A 20,596-nucleotide genomic window follows, 5' to 3' on the forward strand; every position below is an offset into this window, starting at 1 on the left:
ACTGTTGTGGGGTTCATGGGATGATATGAAAGGGAAACGCAAAGGGAAAAGAAAAAAAAAACACGATGGTCCAGTCCAGGAACCACAGAGGACCATCAGAGAGAGAAACCCCAGATGAAATGGGGCTATGGTGGTTTGAAGATCACCATAGTGTGGATATGTGTCACACAAAGGAAAGGAGGATGAGGTTTTACCCAAGCGCTAATACCTTGTTGGAAAGCATGGTGGGTGACTGCATAGAAATGAAAGGGTGAAGGAGAGAGAGAGAGAGAGATGTAGTGGAGCTCAAGAGAGTAAGAGATTTCACCACTCAAATGATACTTTCATGTTATGAGAAGAACCACCCAAGTACATGCTTTTATAGGCACTTAGGCCTTCCTTTGACCCTTAGATAGAGGTGGTTCACACCTAATGTGTTCACACCAAAGACCTTTCACACCACTAAGACTCAGATAATTCTACCAGGTGGGACCGAAGCTCTCTCAAGAAAGTGTACGTGTGTCTACAAAGCTCAAGAAGGAAAAGCCCTAGGCAACGTTGGTCCGGTAAGTCAGTGATCCTAGAAAGTGGACAAAATCCCTCGTGGTATAGACGATGAACCCTCCTCCGGATCTCATATTAATACTAGGCAGCGACATATGTAATGCTTCTTTGTCTCAAACTATGTGTGGCTGGGTCTCCATAAGATCTACCCGGCTCTGAAGATGCACTCAGCTCTCCCTATCTCCACTCTGAGGCGGAGGGATGAACCCTTCATCTCGCCAATCACAATCCACATGGCATGGGACATGTGATCACTGGGAATCCATGTGACTCATGGGATGGAGGTACGTGACTGTTTGGAAGAGTGCATCCACTATCATTGGGACTACATCAAACTTTGCCTAGATAGTTTGGTGTGGGACTGATGGTTTGCTGCGGATTATAAGGAAGACCATCATGACCTGGGACCTGTCAAGTCGCTCCCAATCCTCATCGGATAAATCGTGCCCCCAGAAGGCTGCTCCATACATGAAGGCTAGTGTGACCAAGGTGTCAAAAAGCCAACCGTTCATCCTGCGCTCTTGGACATGTGCCTGGAAGCACTACCACTCAAGTAAGCTCAAGGTTGATATCCCCGTGCCACTCTAGCATGTGCTGCGGGGAGCAAGGTGAAGCATGTGCCACTAAAAGTGACACCGAGGTAGACATAGGATGAACAATCTCCACAAGATCTCCTCTGTATGTGAAGCTCAATCTGGATGTGAAGGGGCAGGAGGTATTAAAGACCATGAACTTTGTTTTACCAACGTTAACAATGAGGTCCCGCTAAGTGCAAAAATCATGTAAGACATCCAAATGTCTCTGAAGCCCCTTGGCTGAATCTGAAAGGAGGACGATGTCGTTTGCATAAAGTAGTAGGGGGATCAATACACCTCCCAGTGCGCGACCAGCCCTGCCTAATCTGTCAATGAAGCTCGAGATCTCATCAATGTAGAGGTGAGAGGGCAGCCTTGTTTCACCTCAATAGTGCTGGAAATATCTTGCATGTAACTCATGGGGCTCTCACTTGTCCAGTAATGGACTCATAGAGGGCGATGATGTTCCAAACCATGTCAGATGGGACTCCTATCTCCTCTAGACGTTGTAGGTGGCAGGCTCGGGGTTAGAGAATCAATAGCTTTGCAAAAATCCACAAAGGAGTAGCAAATCCTTTGATGTCGTGCTCAACCCTCCTCGATGATGGGACGAAGGATGAAGATGTGGTCAAGGATAGAGAAGCTAAGCAAGTGCCACATCCACTCATAAGAGAGTGTTCACACACTACAAGCACACTTAACCCTTTTAGGGACTCTTCTCGCACACCACACAAAAACAGGGTTTCACACACGGGAGGGGGCACACACACAAGTAACATGGGTTGGTCTCATAGACCCATTGGGTTTTTTGCACACATTAATCAAATCTTTCTTTCTTTCTATAAAAATATGGAGGATCTTCATGCCTTTTGTCAAGAAAAAATTTATCCTGTACCATCTCAATATTTGAAGTTGCACTATAAATAAGATGCTCACCTGTTCTTAATTCGGAAAACCACTTAACATTTCATTGACAAATCAGTTTTTTGGGTACTCCACGAGCAGAATATTGTGTAAACAATGCAAGCCATGTTTATCTGCGCTTCCCACATGCATAGTATGAAAATAAGCTGAAAATTACGACTTACCATGCACTAGCACAATAGACGGAAAGAAATAAGCTAGATCTTGCTGTTCCAAGAAGAGTCTTTGAAAAAATGGAAAGAGGCCTGTAAAAAGATGAGGAAGCATATTGTTAAAAACTCTATTAATATTGTTAAAAACTTTGGCCATGTCTAGTTTAAAAATATTTTGTGAGAAAACATTACAAAAAGCACCGCATATTAGTCAAACAAACAAGGTGTCAAACACGTTTCAAAGAGGTGATAGATGCAAGACAAGTGAAGATCTCCTTAGTTAACCTTTGAGCTAAGAAAAGGTGGACAAGTTGACATCAAGGGGGGGTATTGAGAAAAGTGGTGCCAAAGCGTAGCACTAGGAGATCCTATATTGCAAGTGGTTGAGGAAACATGGAAGACCAATGAATGCTTTCCAATCGAAGAGAATTCCCAATCAATACATCTCTACCATGCCACGAAATAGAAGACCAGGCTAATTTCCAATCACAAAGAAGGGAAGATGCATAAGGGCATCCCAAAATTCATCCATCAAATTTACTAAGCACTGCATCCCAATAAGAAATGTGCCAATTGCCATAAGCTCTATTCTTGATAGAAGCACACACATTTGCAAGCATTATGGCCCATGGCTGCCGAAGTTGAAAAAAAGCGAGAATCATGGTGGCCTTAGATCAAGTATATTTAGTCCACCATGCATTTTAGGTGTGCAAACCAAAGATCATCTCAAAAGACGCAACGCTCTCGTATGATGCTTGGTTTTCCACAACAATTCCAAGGCATCAGACATAAAAGTATCGATATCAATTTTATGCCAAACGGCAAATAAAATTGCACATAGGCCATAATGATCAATTGAACAATTCTGAGACGCACATGTAAAGGCCATGTAGAAAGCTTCCAATATGCTAGCTTGGCCTTCAATTTGTTCAATACCCAATGAATGGCATTCTACATAGATATATACCATACCAATGGATATCCCAAATGTCTGACCATGACTAGGTGGTCTAGTGAAATAATTTGTCATGGCCATAACAATGCATGCCAGGCTCCAGCCACATCACAAGAGCGTGGAAAAGCGATGATTGGGCTCGCAAGAAGCGGAGGCGGTCTAAGCAAGCATACAAGAGCTGGCAGAGCTGTTGGCGGCCAGGCAGTGGCACAATTGGCGACGAAGCGGCAACGGTGGCAATGAAGACGAGTTGGGCGGAACATTGAAGGAGCAGTTGGGCACACAGGAAGTGATTGTTGGGTATTTCGGAGTCTCGTGTGTGTGCCAATCTCGTTTGTGTCCACCTTTTGTATATGTACCTAAGTTTGTGTGTTTATATGTGTAAGTGTCTCTGAACCCACCCTTAAATGGAAATAAGATAAGGATGCCATGTGTACTTGTCTTATTAGTGTGTGTGATGTGATTGAGTCAAAAGATAAGGTTTTATACCTACAAAAAGGCATGTACTCTAAGGCTTCTATAACATCAATCAATCTACATTGAGTCGTGCAACCATCTCTCTATAATTCATTAAGTTTCGGCTATCTGCACCACAGTTTACATATAGTGGGGAGCCAGTGGAGCATGTGACCTCTTTATGTATACCTTGGGATCACTATCACCGGACCGTGTTTCTCTATGCGAATGTGTTCATATGCCTAGGTGAGCACTTGGTTTGGTATGCATGGCATGCAGATGGAGGCACTCCCTCCGTTCCAATTTAGTATAGAGGCGTCCTTCTTTTCTCTCAGCCGCACAGAGCTGCATAGGGCCAACAGGAAGGACACTGCGAGACTCGATACTCAGAGGACTTGGCACCCACCCGTCCAGCCCCTTAGGACGAAGATGGCCTTTTACAGGGACCATTTCCTTCGCCTAACAGAGAACGGCTTCATCCCACGCCCGCACTACATGGACACACATCTATCATTTCGGGTGCAATGTGCGATTGGACAAATCCGCACCTCATCCCATCAGTTGAGAGTGGAGACAGCCAGATATGGGCCGAGGGCAAATGCACCAGAGGAGAGGATATGTCAACTTTGTCACATAGAGGCTGAGACAGAGGCCCACTGATGCCCAGTATACTATGAGAATAGGGGGAGATTCCATTACCTCTTCCGATATGGACTTAGACCACTTTCCAAGATCATGGATTTCCCAGACCATAGATGCTTGGGACTTTTCCTCCCGGAGATTCGCAGACACAGGGAGTCCCTTTTGCGGCCTATACCAGTAGTACCCGTCAGAGGACCAATACAGAAAGCTCTCACGGACTTCTTCCAAACCAGAGTGACGAGAGCAGATTCACCCACTACACCTAACCTTCACGCTGATGCGGGAGCTCGACCAAGAGGAGTGACACTAGACAGAGCCATTGAGCTATGCAGAGCCCAACGCCCTCAACCTCGTGGTCCCTACCCACGCCCACGTCACAAGAGGATCAGAGCCATCATCTCCCACCACCAGAGGACTTTCTCCCGCCGGCCCAACTTAACTACATTGCATGCCATGTTGCAGCATCCTATGCGGGATATTTTAGGGTGATATGAGGATGTATTTCATGGACATGATGTAACCTTTTGGTCTCATAGGTCATTTCGGCCTTTTGTAGACGTTAATACAACTCTCTCTCTCTCTCTCTCTCTCTCTCTCTCTCTCTCTCGCTCTCTCTCACAGGGAGTCCTTAGTGAGATCCAGATAGCTGTACTTGCTCGAGGACCAGCACAGAGAGCTCTCACTGACTTCTTCCATACTAGCACTTCGAGGACTGATCCGCCCATCATACCCAGACCACAGGTTAGTGTAGGAGCTCGGCTGAGAGGTGTGACACTCGACAGAGCCACTGAGTTATGCAAAGTTCGACGCCCCAGACCCCATGGCCCTCGCCCACAGCCACGCCACCACAGGAAGATCCGGGCCATCATCGCAAGACCTTCTTGCACCAGCTCAGTTTTAACACCTTGAGCACCATGTCACAGCGGCCCATGAGGATGAATTAGGGTGATATGAGAGCTCTGTGCTCATGTACCTAGATCAGATTTTAAATTTCTAGATTTTTTGTTATCTTTCTTTATTACCATTTTGTACCCAGGATGATGTATCTCATGGATATGATGTAACCTTTTGGTCTCATAGATCATTTTGGCCTTTCTTCTTCTTCTTCTTCTCCCCCTCCCCCTCCCCCTCCCCCTCCCCCCCCCTCCCCCTCCCACTCGACCTATGAGACAAATCAATGTGCAACTGTCAATGTCTTCTGGATGTCCAGGGAAAAAAAGGACAAAATGAACATGAAATAAACTATGAAAGTACTGAGCTAGTGGGGGGGTGCGATGGATGGAGCACTACTGCTAGAGGCTCAATATGCAACCTATATGCGCAGGGTATACAAGAATGCAATGCAGATCTGTCTAGCTCCAACCAGTACCATAATGGGGGGGGTTACACTTCAGCGCGTTGCGGACCTCCGAGCCAGACGGAGACCGAGAGCACCAGGCTACCAGACTCCAAGACTACATCAGAGGGAGATCACAGAGATACGGGCTCGACATCAGCACCATATCCAAGAGCGGCTAGCTCACTTACACTCGCACCCGGAGATCATGCTCCGAGGTATTTTTGCCTCGCCATCGCCTATGTATCACATATTAGGATCTACGCGCGGAACATTTTGCCCACCGGCAAACCAGCAGTTAGGTAAGGGGGTTCCCAACAACAACAACAACAAGGATCAAAAGAAGAAGGGTCCGAATAGCTCTGGGAAGGAGTGATAGGATGGCGCCCAAGAAGACCCCTGAAGAAAAGATCAAGGAGAACATTACGGGAGAATTCTTGCAATCGGATGACAAGGAACGGTACTTCAAAGAGAACCGTTGTTTTTTCTGCCACCACACAAGACATGCCAAGAAGGATTGTACCAAATGGCAGGCGGAAAAGAGCAAACAACCAGCCTCTACAGTGGCTACCGCCACAGCTATACCACCCCCACCCTCAACCACCAATGTTGTTCAGCTTTCGGCCGCTTTGAATGCGGTACCCACAGATGCGCAGGGATGTGTACAACTATGTTTCTCAGTGTCCCAAATGTCAAAAAGTGAAAGTACCTCGTACCAAACAGGCAAGGTTGCTTCAACCATTGCCCGTTTCTAAGGATCCGTTTCACAACATTTCGATGGATTTTGTTGGACCCCTACTCGCATCTATTGGATCTCGGAATACTCTGTGTATGACGATAGTTGACAGGTTCAATAACTTTTGTATGCTTATACCATGCAAACAAACGACCACAGCAGAAGATATAGCCCGGCTCTTTTTCCGACATTGGTATCCAGTTTGTGGTTTGCCAAGGACCATTACTTCATATCAGGACCCAAAGTTTACATCTCACTTCTGGCGAGCTCTGTTTGACAACTTTGGTACCAAATTATAATTGTCCAGTTCATTCCATCCCCATACCGATCACCAAACCGAGATTTACAATCAGTTGGCTTTCGATGTGCTTTACGTGTGCTGCCATGATCAGCAGTCGAAGTGGGAGCTTCATCTCCCATTGGTACAAGCGATTCTCAATGACTCACTCATCCATTGTTGGCAGAACTCCGTACGAGGCAGCCTATGGTCGAAGATTTTCATCTCTTCTCACGAGGATGATCTCTCCTTCCTTGGAAGCCAACAAGATGACAAAAACTTTTTCAGCCACATCAATGAGTTTGTTAAAGAGTGTCTTACGAAAGCTCAGGAGGCTTACACCAGACGGGCAAACAAGTCATGGAGAGACGTCAATTTCAAAGAAGGTGAATGGATTTATTTAAGGATCATGAAGCAAAGACTCAAGCAAGTGGACAAGCGCTGTCCAAAGTTGTCCGTTAGAAGTTTTGGTCCTTTTTCCATCATAAAGAAGATAAGCCATGTCGCCATGCAACTCAGATTGCCAGACACTCGGACGATGCACAATGTCTTTCACGTCTCTTGGTTAAAGCCTTATATTGGACCTTCATTGCAAAATATTCCAGAAGAGCAGTAGCCAGAAATGGTTGATGAAGCAGCAGTGATAGAGCCTGAGCAGATCGTTCTACACCGCTGGAAGTATGGTTCTGAATGACGTCTTCGCCAATTTTACACCAAGTTCAAAGATCGAGGGACCCATGAAGCCGTTTGCCTAGATGAAGAATTTTTCCTCGAGTATCCACAATTATTGGCGGACTACCTCAAACCTATGAACCTGCTGCCAAGCTAAGCAGGAAGGAATGTCACGTGCACCCATGCCCTATGGTACACTGTGACAAACTGGCTCATCAACAGTGCAAGATTCATGTACAGAAGTAGTACCTTTTAGGGTTTATTTGTCGTATGTCATGACCCCTTTGTGAGCCCAATCCAGGACATGTCAGGCACGAGCTACGTAGGTCAATCTGAGTGTCAGGTCAGTCCTCTTAACCCACTGTGGAGAATTCAGCAAGTATTCATCATTCAGGAGCATGCAAAGGTCAGCCATAGTAGTAGATTGCACTAGGAGCATGTAGTTGCATATCATTTAGAAGAGGGCCAGCCCGAAGGCAGCCCCGCTAGCCTTGCAAGGGATAGCTAAACCCCTTAGCCATTCTGTAGTCTCAGCCGACCAGCCATTGGGAGGCTTTGGAGCAATCAGCCATACTTAGTGAGGTCTTGGGCACCAATCGGCCAAGGCTGGCAGCCACCCGACCATGCTACAGTAGCCGACTCAGCATTAGATATTAGTCGTAATCATTTACAGCAGCGGACTCAGCATTAGATGCTAGTAGGGTTCAGTTGCACCAGCCGACCAACAATTAGGGCATTTTAATGCCAACATCAGCCAATCGTGAGCATTATTTGTAGGCCGACAGCCTCTTCAGGCAGTCGACCAGCATCTATAGGCCATATAAAAGGCAAGAGGCAGTTCGGTCCCAAATCATTCATTCAATCAGAAAATTCAGAGATCAACATTAGCACTCAAGCATGTATGCTTAGGTCTGTGCCTGTGCATACTTTCAACCTACTTGTGCTCTCAGCCCAAGAGATAGAAGCTCAGTCTCTTCAGGAGTTTGCAGCACATCTTCCCTCAGTCCTCGGGCCGGTGTATTACTCTCGAAGATAACTTCACAGACGCCTAAGCCTATGTACACTGTTGCCCAACGTTTGGTCGCTTTGTCCTTGCATTTGGCGGTCAGTCTGTCAGTCTGTCCGTTCAATCTTGTGGACACAGTTCAACTTGCTTTCAGTTCTCCACAAGAAGAAATAAAGCAAATACTCCTGCTTGCAGGAGGGAGCCCTTTAATGGGTAATTCGGGACCCCATCTAGTGTCGACTCTACTACATCTATTTTCAGTTTCATGTATGCTATTTTAAAGGATTACTAAACTCACTAAACTCAGGTTTAAAGAAGAGACCCTGTTGTTTCACACGGTCCTAGCTCAAGCCTCAACGCATGCTACAACATGAGCCACAAGCGCACTGAGTTCTTTTTCTTCTCTGGACATTCTAGTATAATGTGCCCCTCCTCGTGGATTTGTAACACTAGATGATACAATTCTTTAGCTTGCCATTTGAGGATTTGTTATTATTATTTGTTCAAACATCTCCTTTGGCTACATCTTTACTCTTATACATCTTGGATTTATTAAAATTGCTTGAACAAAAAGATAGTTTAAAAGACTTTGCATAAGAATTTTCCTGCATTCTAGAATCTCTAGAAGTAGAAGTTTTGCGTTCAGAATTGAGAACAAGATCGATAGCAAAACTGAGATTACGAGAACGAAACATATTAACATCTGTCCTAATAGTAAGCTTGAGACCAGTAATAAATTTTTTTCTTTGCTCTCTTTCTTTGACCTTCTCGATCACTAGAACCTACAACGGAATATTCCAAAATTTATCGATGTAAGCTTGGACATTCTCTTTCTCCACTTGGCGTAAAGTATCCCATCGTTGACGAGCTTTAGGTTTGTATTGCGAAAGAAGAAAATGATTCTTTAAAAGTTTCTGAAATTTCTTCCATGTAGTAGGTCAATACTTGCCCTGCTTAATTAAATATTAATGACTTTTCTGGATACCTAAGAAATATTTATGTGCCTTCCCTGAGATTCTCTATTTCTTTCAACAAAGCCGCAATTGAGAGCAATTACAAACTCAAGTAAGAGGTAATGTTATGAGAATATATCTTAAGCCCTCTTAAAAATATTATTCTACCCTCTTAGATAATTCGGAGCCACTTGGATTTTCTTTGCATTATACCACATTATGTTAATACGTGGATAGTGATAGCCTTTTAAATATTAATACATTTGGTGCATACTATGACATATGCTTGTGGCCGTCTATGTTTATTGCAGTTGGTTTATATGGTAGGGTGATTCCTGAAATCCTTACGCCTGATGAGCATATGTAGTGATGGTTTTTATACCTATAGAATATTTGTTTACCAATTTTTTATTGGATATTTTATAGATGAAGAGAATTCAGAAGATTGAGGAGAATGCATACATTATTATTTGATGGTAGACATTTTTGGAAACAAGCTTTGTATATATTTATGCTAGCTTATGCATTAGATTTATCAAGCTTAGACATGAACATTCCAACTTTAATATTTTTGTAAAACGTTACAGACTGTAATCCTAGACTCAATTTATGGACACTCTATTTTGAGCATAAGAGAGTGCCGTGTAAGAAAAAGCATACTTTTTGTACTTTTGGAGGCTATGGCCTATTATTCAAATAAAATTATATAAATACTTATGTGCAAGGATAGGCCACACACATGAGAGAGGAAGATTACATCCATTACTATGTAGTTTTCATGAGCTAAGTATTTTGCAAGTTATTTTATTTAATTCTTGAATATGTTGAACTTGTAGTTTTTGATGCGTTAATTTGGTTCAATAAAATATTTCTTGCAAGTCTCTATTTACTCTATTTTCCTAGAAGTGGATTCGTGTCCATTGCCTACAAATATGTAGTACTACATAGATCATTTCTTGAGATTCACAGATAGATGGTTTCATACAAAGACCAAGTTATTTCAATGTCCCATGCTATGCCTATCAATATGCAATACTACATGGATCATTTCATGAGATTCACGGCAGATGGTTTCATACAGACGCCAAGTTATCTCAATGCCTTCATGTCCCATGCTATGAGGAAAGCCATTGGCCAGCTTAGAGTATCATCCCATAGACTCACGATAGAGACTAGTAGAGCTAAGCGGATACCAAGAGAGGACAGGACATGTAGACCTTGTCAAATGGGGGTTGAGTCATAGGAGCACTATGTTTGCCAATGCCCAGTCTACTATGAGATCAGAGGGACATTTCACTATCTATTCAAAGAGGGCTTTGGACCCTTATCCCAGATCATGGAGTACCCAAATCAGAGCTTCCTATTGGCGCTCAGCCAACATAGAAAGTCACTACTCAAAGATCCTCGCCCCCAACAGTCCTCCTATCAACTTACCATCACCAGTTTTATCCAGCCTAGAGGGGTGGATAGCAAGGCACCTCAGCCCATCATAGTGGATACGGGAGCCTATACCACAATGCCCCCTCGAAGCAGGCCCATGGATGATGGGAGTCACATCAGATCAGGCACGCGCACTCCAGACAACTAGACATCCTCGTCCCGTCGGACCCCGGCCATCCCTAGCTCATCCGCTCCAGATTCAGGAGATCTTGGCCAGCCATTGAGCAGCCACATCCTCACAACAGACTTCTAAATATTTTTGCCACAGGGATCATTTCGCATTTTCAACTTCCTTGCTGGCTTCTACAAAAGTGGTTCTTTATTTTGGATGACTCCTAATTCTTGTATGCTTTATTATTCTCCATATATAGAGGTTTTAAACAAAAGAAATGCATAATACAGCAGTGTAATGCACACATCCAAATCAAGAATGAACAAAAAAGCTTGTCTCTTTAGAAAAACATTATGTTTCCTGTAGACCTTTAAGATTTTTACCTACTTTTTAAGAATCCCTCGTCTATGGACAATGAAGGCAGGGATAAGATAGACAGGTAAATAGACGGGCAGAGATCTCATATAAGCTTGGCCCAGAAACCCAAAAAAATGCGGCATGCATCCTTGATTTCCATGCACCACCTGCTACAACAAAGAGACAACAAGAGTTACAACTAAAGCTTCTTCTGAGTTACATAAATCCAAGCACTAAAGCAGCCTGTTTGGAAGCACTCACCTTGCAAGGAATGCTCATGTTTGGATCGAGTTGAACATCCATACCCATGGACTTCAAATATTCTTCAACTGTCCCCAATTTCGTCAGCTGATTACTGAAGGCTAGTTCTTGGAGCGTTTTCACGATGGAGGTGTCTTTCCCTCCATGCTTATTCAAAAAGGAAATGTATGATGATGGCAAGCTGTCAGGTTTGAGAATCCATGCTGACCTGGCAAAACAGAAGCCCTTGATCACAACTGAATGAAAAAAAACAAGTAGACCTGCAGAGGAGTTGTGAATACATTGAGCATCCATAAGAATATCTTCCCCAATTTTACTCTCTTGCAATTCGCATATTTACCAGGTAGACTCAAGTTCCAGGCCAGCGTCTAATCCCATCCCTTCAACTTAAGGAGGGCATCTTCAAGAGGAGCAAGAAAATAACTTTGGCATTGAAAGTCGGACCAGCCATCACATGTCGCTGAAGGCTATCAAGAAGACAGCCAAGAATGCCATGGGGGATGGTGTTTCTTAGCAGCAAAATCAGCTTCCCACTTCACCAGTTCCTGAAACACCATGGCATTCTCTAATCCTAAGAAAGAAGACCATGCAGACTGGACTGTTATAGATCAAATACACAATCCCTAAACAAAAAGGACCAGCCAGACTTGACCTAAATAAGTAAAAAGCTAGCTTTGCAAACCTTTCCTTGCAGCTAAAACCCTTAAATTTAGCTTGCAGATTGCTACTTACAGTGTACATAAGTACTACAGCCAAGAAACGACTCAAAAGTATTCTCAGTGGCTTTCATGAACCTTTATTTATAGGCATGCAAAATTGCAGACTTACACACCCCCACCCACATGGTTTCCTTTTCCTTGTTTAAAAAAATCATGTTTAAAGAACATGGCAAGCAGCCAGTGTCACGTGCACACCCATCAGTTGTACAAGTGGCATGGCATCATCAAGCATTAATCAGACATCTAAGTATTAGTCAGGCATTTATCAGCATAAGCATGGGGGTGTTTTATCACCAACATTAGCACTTTAGTCCTCATGAGCATTGTAAGGCATTTAGCTACATCAGGTCAGCAATGTTACTCAACCGACAGCATTTATAACCAGCCGACTGGCATTTTATGGCATTTATGGTATTTATGGCCAGTCATAAGCATTCAGGGCTGGCTGACTGCAGCAAGGCTGAGCAAGGCTGGCCGACCAGCACCAGGCACTCATATAAATAGAGGCGCATACCATTCAGTCCATCATCGCATCTCAGATCACCGTTTTCAGTCCATCATCGCATCCCAGCATCAACGCATAGATCATCCAGTTCAGTTCAGCAGCATTCAATCCAGTTCAGTCCATCAGATTCAGCCAACGCATCCATCTCCTCAGTGTTTCCTTCCCAGGCAACAAGAGAGCATCTGCGTTTCATCACCAGATCATCATCGCATAAGTTCCAAAGCCATCCCTTCAGTGTTTCCTTCCCAGGAGACAAGGGAAAGACAGTGGGACAGCAGTTCATTCAGTATATCAGCATATTCAGCACATAGGCAGCATATTCAGCATATAGTTCATCATTCCTATCTCCTACATAGAGGGAAGCCACCATCGAAGGGTGGACCTCAGCATTGGAGCAAGGAACACTCCTCAGCATCAGCATTCAGCCTATTCTTCTCATCCCGAGAAGGATATTCATCTAGGACAGCATCATAGATCTATTCAGATCTCATTGTAACCCATTCATCTAATATAGCTGCATTGCATTGCATTGACACTATCTGTCTTTCTTAAGCATCATTAAGTGCAATTTAGTTAGCCTAAGGTTGTGTTTACGACGGTCAAATCCCTCACATGTCACATTGGTATCAGAGCGTTACAAGGTAACCAGCCTTAGATCATTTTCATTCCATCAGTCATTCAGTCAGACATCATGTTAATCGCTTCCGCACAGTTAAACCCAGTTCTCAAAATCTTGCAGGCCACCCTTAGGGATTTTCCCTTAGTATGCATTAGTAACCCATCCATCTACATTCTTGCACAGCATATAGGGTTGCACATGGCTTGCATAGCAGTCATCTTAGCAGTCAGTCTTGCATCTGCAAGGCATACATGTTTGCCCATGAATTCTCTGGGGAAGAATGGCATCCATCATCAAAGGAGTACATAAGTTTTGGACTGCAACTGGCAGCAGCAAGGGGTTCTCTTCCACAGAAGAAGACAGAAGTTGGCTCCAACATCGCCTCAGGAAGTTCAGAGGTTCAGGAACAACGGAGATGGTGGGTGAAAGGATTCCACAAACAGGTCAGGGGTGACTCAGGTATTTCCAAGCAATTTTAGCAGCATTTGCCATTCAGTTCCCGCAATAGATAAGTCTTTGGCTCAAAGGATTCCACTCCTACAGACAACCTCAGTCCCGGCAGAAGACGTCAGAAGGGGGCAATGGTTCGATGAAGAAGGATCAACAGAGAAGTCGAAAGGTTCCCAGGTATACCACCCAGCAATAGTTTAGCAGAGGGGAATGTCATGTGCACACCCATCACGTGTACAAGTGGCATGGCATCATCAAGCATTAATCAAACATCTAAGTATTAGTCAGGCATTTATCAGCATAAGCATGGGGGTGTTTTATCACCAAAATTAGCACTTTCGTCCTCATGAGCATTGTAAGGCATTTAGCTACATCAAGTCAGTAATGTTACTCAGCCGACAGCATTTATAACCAGCCGACTGGCATTTTATGGCATTTATGGCCAGTCGTGAGCATTCACGGCTGGCTGACTGCAGCAAGGCTAAGCAAGGCTGGCCGACCAACACCAGGCACTCATATAAATAGAGGCGCATACCATTCAGTCCATCATCGCATCTCAGATCACCGTTTTCAGTCCATCATCGCATCCCAGCATCAACGCATAGATCATCCAGTTCAGTTCAGCAGCATTCAATCCAGTTCAATCCATCAGATTCAGCCAACGCATCCATCTCCTCAGTGTTTCCTTCCCAGGCAACAAGAGAGCATCTGCGTTTCATCACCAGATCATCATCGCATAAGTTCCAAAGCCATCCCTTCAGCATTTCCTTCCCAGGAGACAAGGGAAAGACAGTGGGACAGCAGTTCATTCAGTATATCAGCATATTCAGCACATAGGCAGCATATTCAGCATATAGTTCATCATTCCTATCTCCTACATAGAGGGAAGCCACCATCGAAGGGTGGACCTCAGCATTGGAGCAAGGAACACTCCTCAGCATCAGCATTCAGCCTATTCTGCTCATCCCGAGAAGGATATTCATCTAGAACAGCATCATAGATCTATTCAGATCTCATTGTAACCCATTCATCTAATATAGCTGCATTGTATTGCATTGACACTATCTGTCTTTCTTAAGCATCATTAAGTGCAGTTTAGTTAGCCTAAGGTTGTGTTTACGGCGGTCAAATCCCTCACATGTCACAGCCAGCTCCCAACAATCAATGTTTTATCCCAATGGCCACCAGAGAGGATGTATCTTGGCCATAAACATCGTTTGCATGGTCGCAAGAAACCAAAACAGCATTTTGAGGGGGCTAAAGCAGGCTGTAGGCTATCAGTGCGGGTTTGTGTTTTTTGCTCAGTCTTTCATTGCATTAACCATCTGTATTAACACTTGCACCAAGGGGACATGTCATTGGATATGTCTTCATCTACTTAAGGCATGTCAAAGGATTTGTCAATGGATGTGTCTTCACCAGGCGATGTATCATAAAGTCTATTTCCTAGAGTATGTTCCACAGCCAAGTATCTATAGGGAGGACTGAGTGTCACACTCCGTCAAGTTCTTGGAAGTCATAGTCACAAGGGATGGGGGACGGTAATGGGGGACGGGGACGGGACGGGGGACGACCATAAGTAGGGAACGGGGACGGGGGAGGGAACGGCACTCAAAAAATACTTTTTTCTTTTAGAGTTTTTCTACTCTACACTTATTCTACTTTAGAAGTACATCAAAATGAGCACAAATTTACACTAAGAGAGAGAGAGAGAGAGAGAGAGAGAGAGAGAGAGTCTAGATGAGGATAAGAGATAGAACCATGAAACATCTTTTATCTTGAGCACACACAGAGAGAGAGAGAGAGAGAGAGAGAGAGAGAGAGAGATTTTGAGAGAGAGAGGGAGAAGCGAACAAGGAACAGAAGCGGCGGAAGGACTACTGGGCGGCTACGCACAGAGGCGCAAAGCAGAGAGAGAGAGAGAGAGAGAGAGAGAGAGAGAGAGAGAGAGAAGTGATGGCTAGATGGGGGAGAGAGAGAGAGAGAGAGAGAGAGAGAGAGAGAGAGAGAGAGAGAGAGAGAGAGAGATAATGGCGTGGACTTGCTCGCCTGTGGACCTGCTTGCCTGCGCACTTGTGTGAGAGAGAGCAGATTCTCCTTCGCTTCCCCTCTGGCTGTAGCTCTCACCTCTGTGTGTGTGTGTGTGTGTGTGTGTGTGTGTGTGAGAGAGAGAGAGAGAGAGAGAGAAGAAAGAACATGGAGGACTTCCAAGGCACTCCCATCGCCGTTGCCTGATACATCGCAGAGAGTTTTGTGGGCCGGAATTAACCAGGTATTACTGTAAGTACAGCAGGTACACTAGGGTTTCTAGCAAGAACTGCACGTCCAGTAGGGTTTCCAGCAGGTGCTGCAGTACAGTAGGGGTTCTTGCAGGTACAATAGTTTCTGCAAGTACTGCAGGTACAGAAGAGTTTCAAGCTGCCGGTACTGTAGGTACAGTAGGGTTTCTAGCAGGTGACTTGCAGGTACAGTAGGGTTTCAGCAGGTGGTGCAGGTACAGAAGAGTTTCCAGCCAGTACTGCAGGTACAGTAGGGTTTCAGCAAGTACTGCAGGTACAGAAGAGTTTCCAGCCAACACTACAGCAGGTGCTGAATTTGGGTTTGAGAGAACGGGTTTTCTTTGTTTTTGTACATGGATTTGGATGACCCGGCTGCTGCTGTTGGTGGCATGGCTGCCAATAGCCTTAACATGGATCTTATTGAGGAGATGATCGAGAAGGATGTGGGTTATGCTTCAAATGCCTCGGAGCAACAAAAACGTCAAAGGCTTGATGTTGATGCAAGGTACACTTCGGTGAATGTTGGAGTCTGGAGAGAATGCAGAGGAAAGTTCTCAGGTACCTTCTCCGGAGTTTGCACGTTTGCTGCAGATCACTCGTGAGCTTCTGCAAGAATATGTGAAGGCAAATAGCGTGCAAATGGCTGCAGTAGATAATGGTGGTGTGGCTGATGTATGCATGGAGACTCCTTTGTTGCTACAACAGCTAGTAGATTTTCATGATCGTGCTGCTATCTTCTTCTTTACTGGGCGTATCCGTTGTTGCCTCGTCTTAGAGCATGGTTGGGCCGCTTGGTGTCACCTGAGGCACGAGATTTACGATGGTCCGAGAGGCTTTTATGAAATACTTTTTTGCACTTCGGAAGCCCGTAGGGCAGTCTTGGAGCAGGTGCCACTCTTTTTGGATGGGTAGTTGGTTCCTGTGGTTCCGTGGAAGCCTATGGCAGAGTACCAAGATATGTTGCGCCAGTTTGGGTTGAAGTGAAACAATTCCCACCAATGTTTTGGCGTGTTTTACCAGGTCTCATGCGAGGTATCGGTGATGTCTTGGTGGTGCCTCGAATGACATCTAGAAACCAAAATCGTCTATGCATGTTGTGGATACTGGGAAACCTAGGCCGACACATTTGCGTGTCAATATGGCTGGGCTGCAACCTTTAATGTATGAATTGAGGTGGGATACATTTGCTGGCCACTATTTCAAATGTGGTGAGATGGGCCACTTTGTCTCCGAATGTCCTAAGAAAGAACAAGTTGTTGCTACCAAGGATATCGTTGATGGGCAGTTGCCCGTGGAAGATGAGCATGATGCTCCTTTACATGATGCCCAACACATGGATGTACATGTGGATGTTCAGAATGAGGTTGAGCAACCATGGGTGGAAGTACGTGGTAAAAAGACACGATTTGTTGCCCCGCGGGGGGATTTCTCAGATGCTGTTTGGCGGAGGCCTTTGCGTACTCATCAAGGGCCCTTACATACATATGCTCGTCGCCCTTTGGGTTCAGGTGCCCAGCAAACAGACCAGGATTGAGAGGCCGGGAGGCCAACTTTCTCAGGGTACAGGGGCTCTTGGGGTGGATAGAGTAGAACGCTAGCCTATTAGAAGTCGCCTAACAAAAGAAGCACAACAACAATTGCCTCTTGTGTTTGGTTCGAAGGGTGAGGTCATCTCGCCATGGGATGGTCATTACCCTTCGGCACATGCTCGAGAACTCCAAGGGCAGTCTGAGATCACAAATACCATGTCTAAAAATGCAATGCTTCAAAAGCTTCGTGATTTGGCAGATTGTCCTAGGCCTAGGACACGGCCTTGTTGATTCCTTTTCTGGGAAGGCTTATGAAAATTGTACAATGGAATGTAAAGGGTATTTCTTCGCACCAAAAGCAGTTCAGGCTTTGGCGTACAACTTTTTGTCATGGTTGGGATGTTTTGTGTGCAGTTGAACATAAGCAGCATAAGTTGGCCGACAAAGCCTATATATATAAGGGGTTTCATGTTTTCTACAACGGACATCATGCTTCGCAGTCAGGTGTTATGTTTGCTGTTAGTTTGCAGTTTCAGCCTTCTCTTGTGATTCAAGATGTTCATATGGAAGATTTCTAGTGATACAGATTGTTTGGGATGATACGCCTTTATGGTTGTTAGGGGTGTATGCTCCAAATAATGCTCGTGCACGCCGTTTGCTGTGGAATGACTTGTGTGCTCTTTCAATCTCTCATCCTGGCTTTGTGATGGGAGACTTTAATATGTGTGTCTCCAGGGAGCAAGCCACGTCGCCTCCTTCTGTAATGGATGGCCCAGAGAGAATGGCGTGGGAAGCTTTTGCAGCAAGGTCGCTAAAACAAGACATGTGGTCTTGGTTGCATCCAGATGAAAGGGGTTACATTTATGCCTCACAACAGTTTCGGGGCACTTATGCTAGATTGGATAGGATGTATATTTTACATCAAGATCTCTTTTTGCCAGAGGTTCTTACTATGATGGTTGATCAACAACAGGTTTTCTCGGATCATTGGCCGCTTGTGTTTGAAATGGTCTATCATCCTGTGGATGCATATAAAGGCTTGTTGGGACGCTTGCCTTTACGCTTAAATCACACTTTTTTGGAGCATGAAGTTTTTGATGTTTATATGCGTCAGTTGATACGACATTTCTCCACAAGAGTGTCCATGGCTGATTATCATGCTTGGCCAGTGTTCCTTACCAACACTCGAAAATTAGCGCGGCATTATGGTCTTGCTAATGCCTCTATACAAAAACAGCATGTGGCTCTTCTTGAGTCGCTTTTAAAGGGCTTGCAAGCGTTCATGTTTACTGACTCTATGGATGCTGAAGTTGTGGATGCCATAGAATGGCTGAAAAAGGAGCTATCTAGGGTGCAGGAAGCACAATATGTTCGCTTTAAACTACTTGCACGTCTTGATGCTTTGCGGGATGCTAACTCTCAATCTCATCGCTTCTATGATAAGCTGCATCAAAAACATATGCGTGAGAATATTGTTAGGCTGATGGATGCCCAAGGCAACCTTGTTACTCAACCTTCTGAGGTTATTCAGCATTACATCAGGTTTTATGAAGATTTGCTTGCCCCTCGAGAGGATGTCTCGCCGGCTGTCCTGGCTGCAAGAGAGTCATTGTTTGCTGAAGTACGATATCAAGTTGACCCTGATGTGGCGGTTCAGCTTGATGCTCCTGTTACTCAAGGGGAAGTGGAAGCTGTTCTCTCCAAACTTCCCATGGGAAAGAGCCCTGGTTGGGATGGTTTGACAAATGAGTTTTTCCGAAAATATGCTGATCAGCTTGCAGAGCCTTTGACGCTTATTTGTCAAAGGGTTTGGGATGAGGGATATATGCCTGCCGATTGGAAGTTGGGCATACTTCGTTTGTTGCCCAAAGTCCCTTCGCCTACTTCTTTGGCTCAATGGCGTCCGATCTCACTTATGGGTATTATGTATAAGATCTTTATAAAGATTTTTGCCAATCGCTTGCAGAAGGTGCTTCCTACTCTTATTCCTCCATATCAATATGGATTTGTGCATGGCAGGAATATTTTGCATAATATTCTTAATGTTCAAATTGGAGTGGATTATGCCAAGGCAAAGAAGCAAGAGATTGTGATGGTGCAGCTGGATCTTGAAAAAGCTTTTGATCATGTCAGCTGGTCTTTCTTTTCTCAGTTAATGACAGCCATGGCTTTGGTCCCAAAATGGCTAATTTGGTGCATTTACTTGGCTCTGGCTCTATCACGCGGATTATGCTCAATGGAAGACTTTCGGATGGTATTTCTCTCACCCGTTCTCTCCGGCAGGGCTGTCCTCTTAGCCCTCTTTTCTTTGCCATTGCCACTCATCCTATGTTATCTCGCCTAGATGCTATGGCATCGCATGGTGAAGTGGTTGGTTTGCATCTCCCTCATGGCAAGCAATTGGTTGCTCAAGCCCTTGCGGATGACACTTTTATGTTTCTCAGGGCCGAAAAAGCCAATATAGATCGAGCAATGGAAGCTTGGAATAATTTTGCATTGGCTTCTGGGCTGAAAATAAATTCAACAAAATCAGCCCTCATTGTATGCACGGAATTTGATCTTGAGGCATTAGGGTGGCAAGGCCGTATGTTGCATACAGGAGACATTGTTCGTCATCTTGGGTATCCGGTGGGTGTGGATGTGGACCCCCAAGTGCTTCTTGCTTGGATTTCTGCTCGGATCTCGGGTAAATTTGTGTATTGGAAAGCTCAAGGGTGGCCTATGCACGTGAGGGTTAAGGTACCTCGAGTTATTATGCTTAACATGATTTCCTATTTTTTGCCTTTGCTACCTTGGACGCACAAATCTCTTCTCCGTTTGGTTGCTCCCATTCGGTTTATGCTGTGGAAGAGGCAAGGAAATATTATGGGTCAAACATGGATAGCTTGGAATCACATTACGACGCCCAAAAGAATGGGTGGGGCTGCTTTACTAGATGTCCGCTTGCATATGGTGGCGCGTCGGTGGGCGCTTTTTCAGGATATGTGTTTGCAGGAGCAGCCTTGGGTATTCATGGCTCGTGACTTGATTGAGTTGGAGGGATTGTCACATGGACGGACACGTGTGCAGGCTTCATGGTGGGACATTGTGAATGCGGC

At 44.8% G+C, this 20,596-nt stretch overlaps 1 protein-coding gene across 1 annotated transcript in view; it reads right to left on the reverse strand.

Moving 5' to 3' along the window:
• Positions 1 to 20,596, reverse strand: part of LOC147629676 (uncharacterized) — a 91,391-nt gene that overhangs the window by 48,408 nt on the left and 22,387 nt on the right. The window contains exons 4-6 of the mRNA XM_086811201.1: positions 11,398 to 11,605; positions 11,167 to 11,303; positions 2,207 to 2,287 (exon numbers count right to left, since the gene is read on the reverse strand). Of these exons, the coding sequence (XP_086667327.1) occupies positions 2,207 to 2,287; positions 11,167 to 11,303; positions 11,398 to 11,605 (426 nt within the window). The remainder of the gene's footprint in view (positions 1 to 2,206; positions 2,288 to 11,166; positions 11,304 to 11,397; positions 11,606 to 20,596) is intronic.

Source organism: Cibotium barometz, chromosome 17, assembly GCF_041138505.1.
Source record: "Cibotium barometz isolate CiBa-2024 chromosome 17, ASM4113850v1, whole genome shotgun sequence".
In the NCBI taxonomy this organism is placed as follows: Eukaryota; Viridiplantae; Streptophyta; class Polypodiopsida; order Cyatheales; family Cibotiaceae; genus Cibotium; species Cibotium barometz.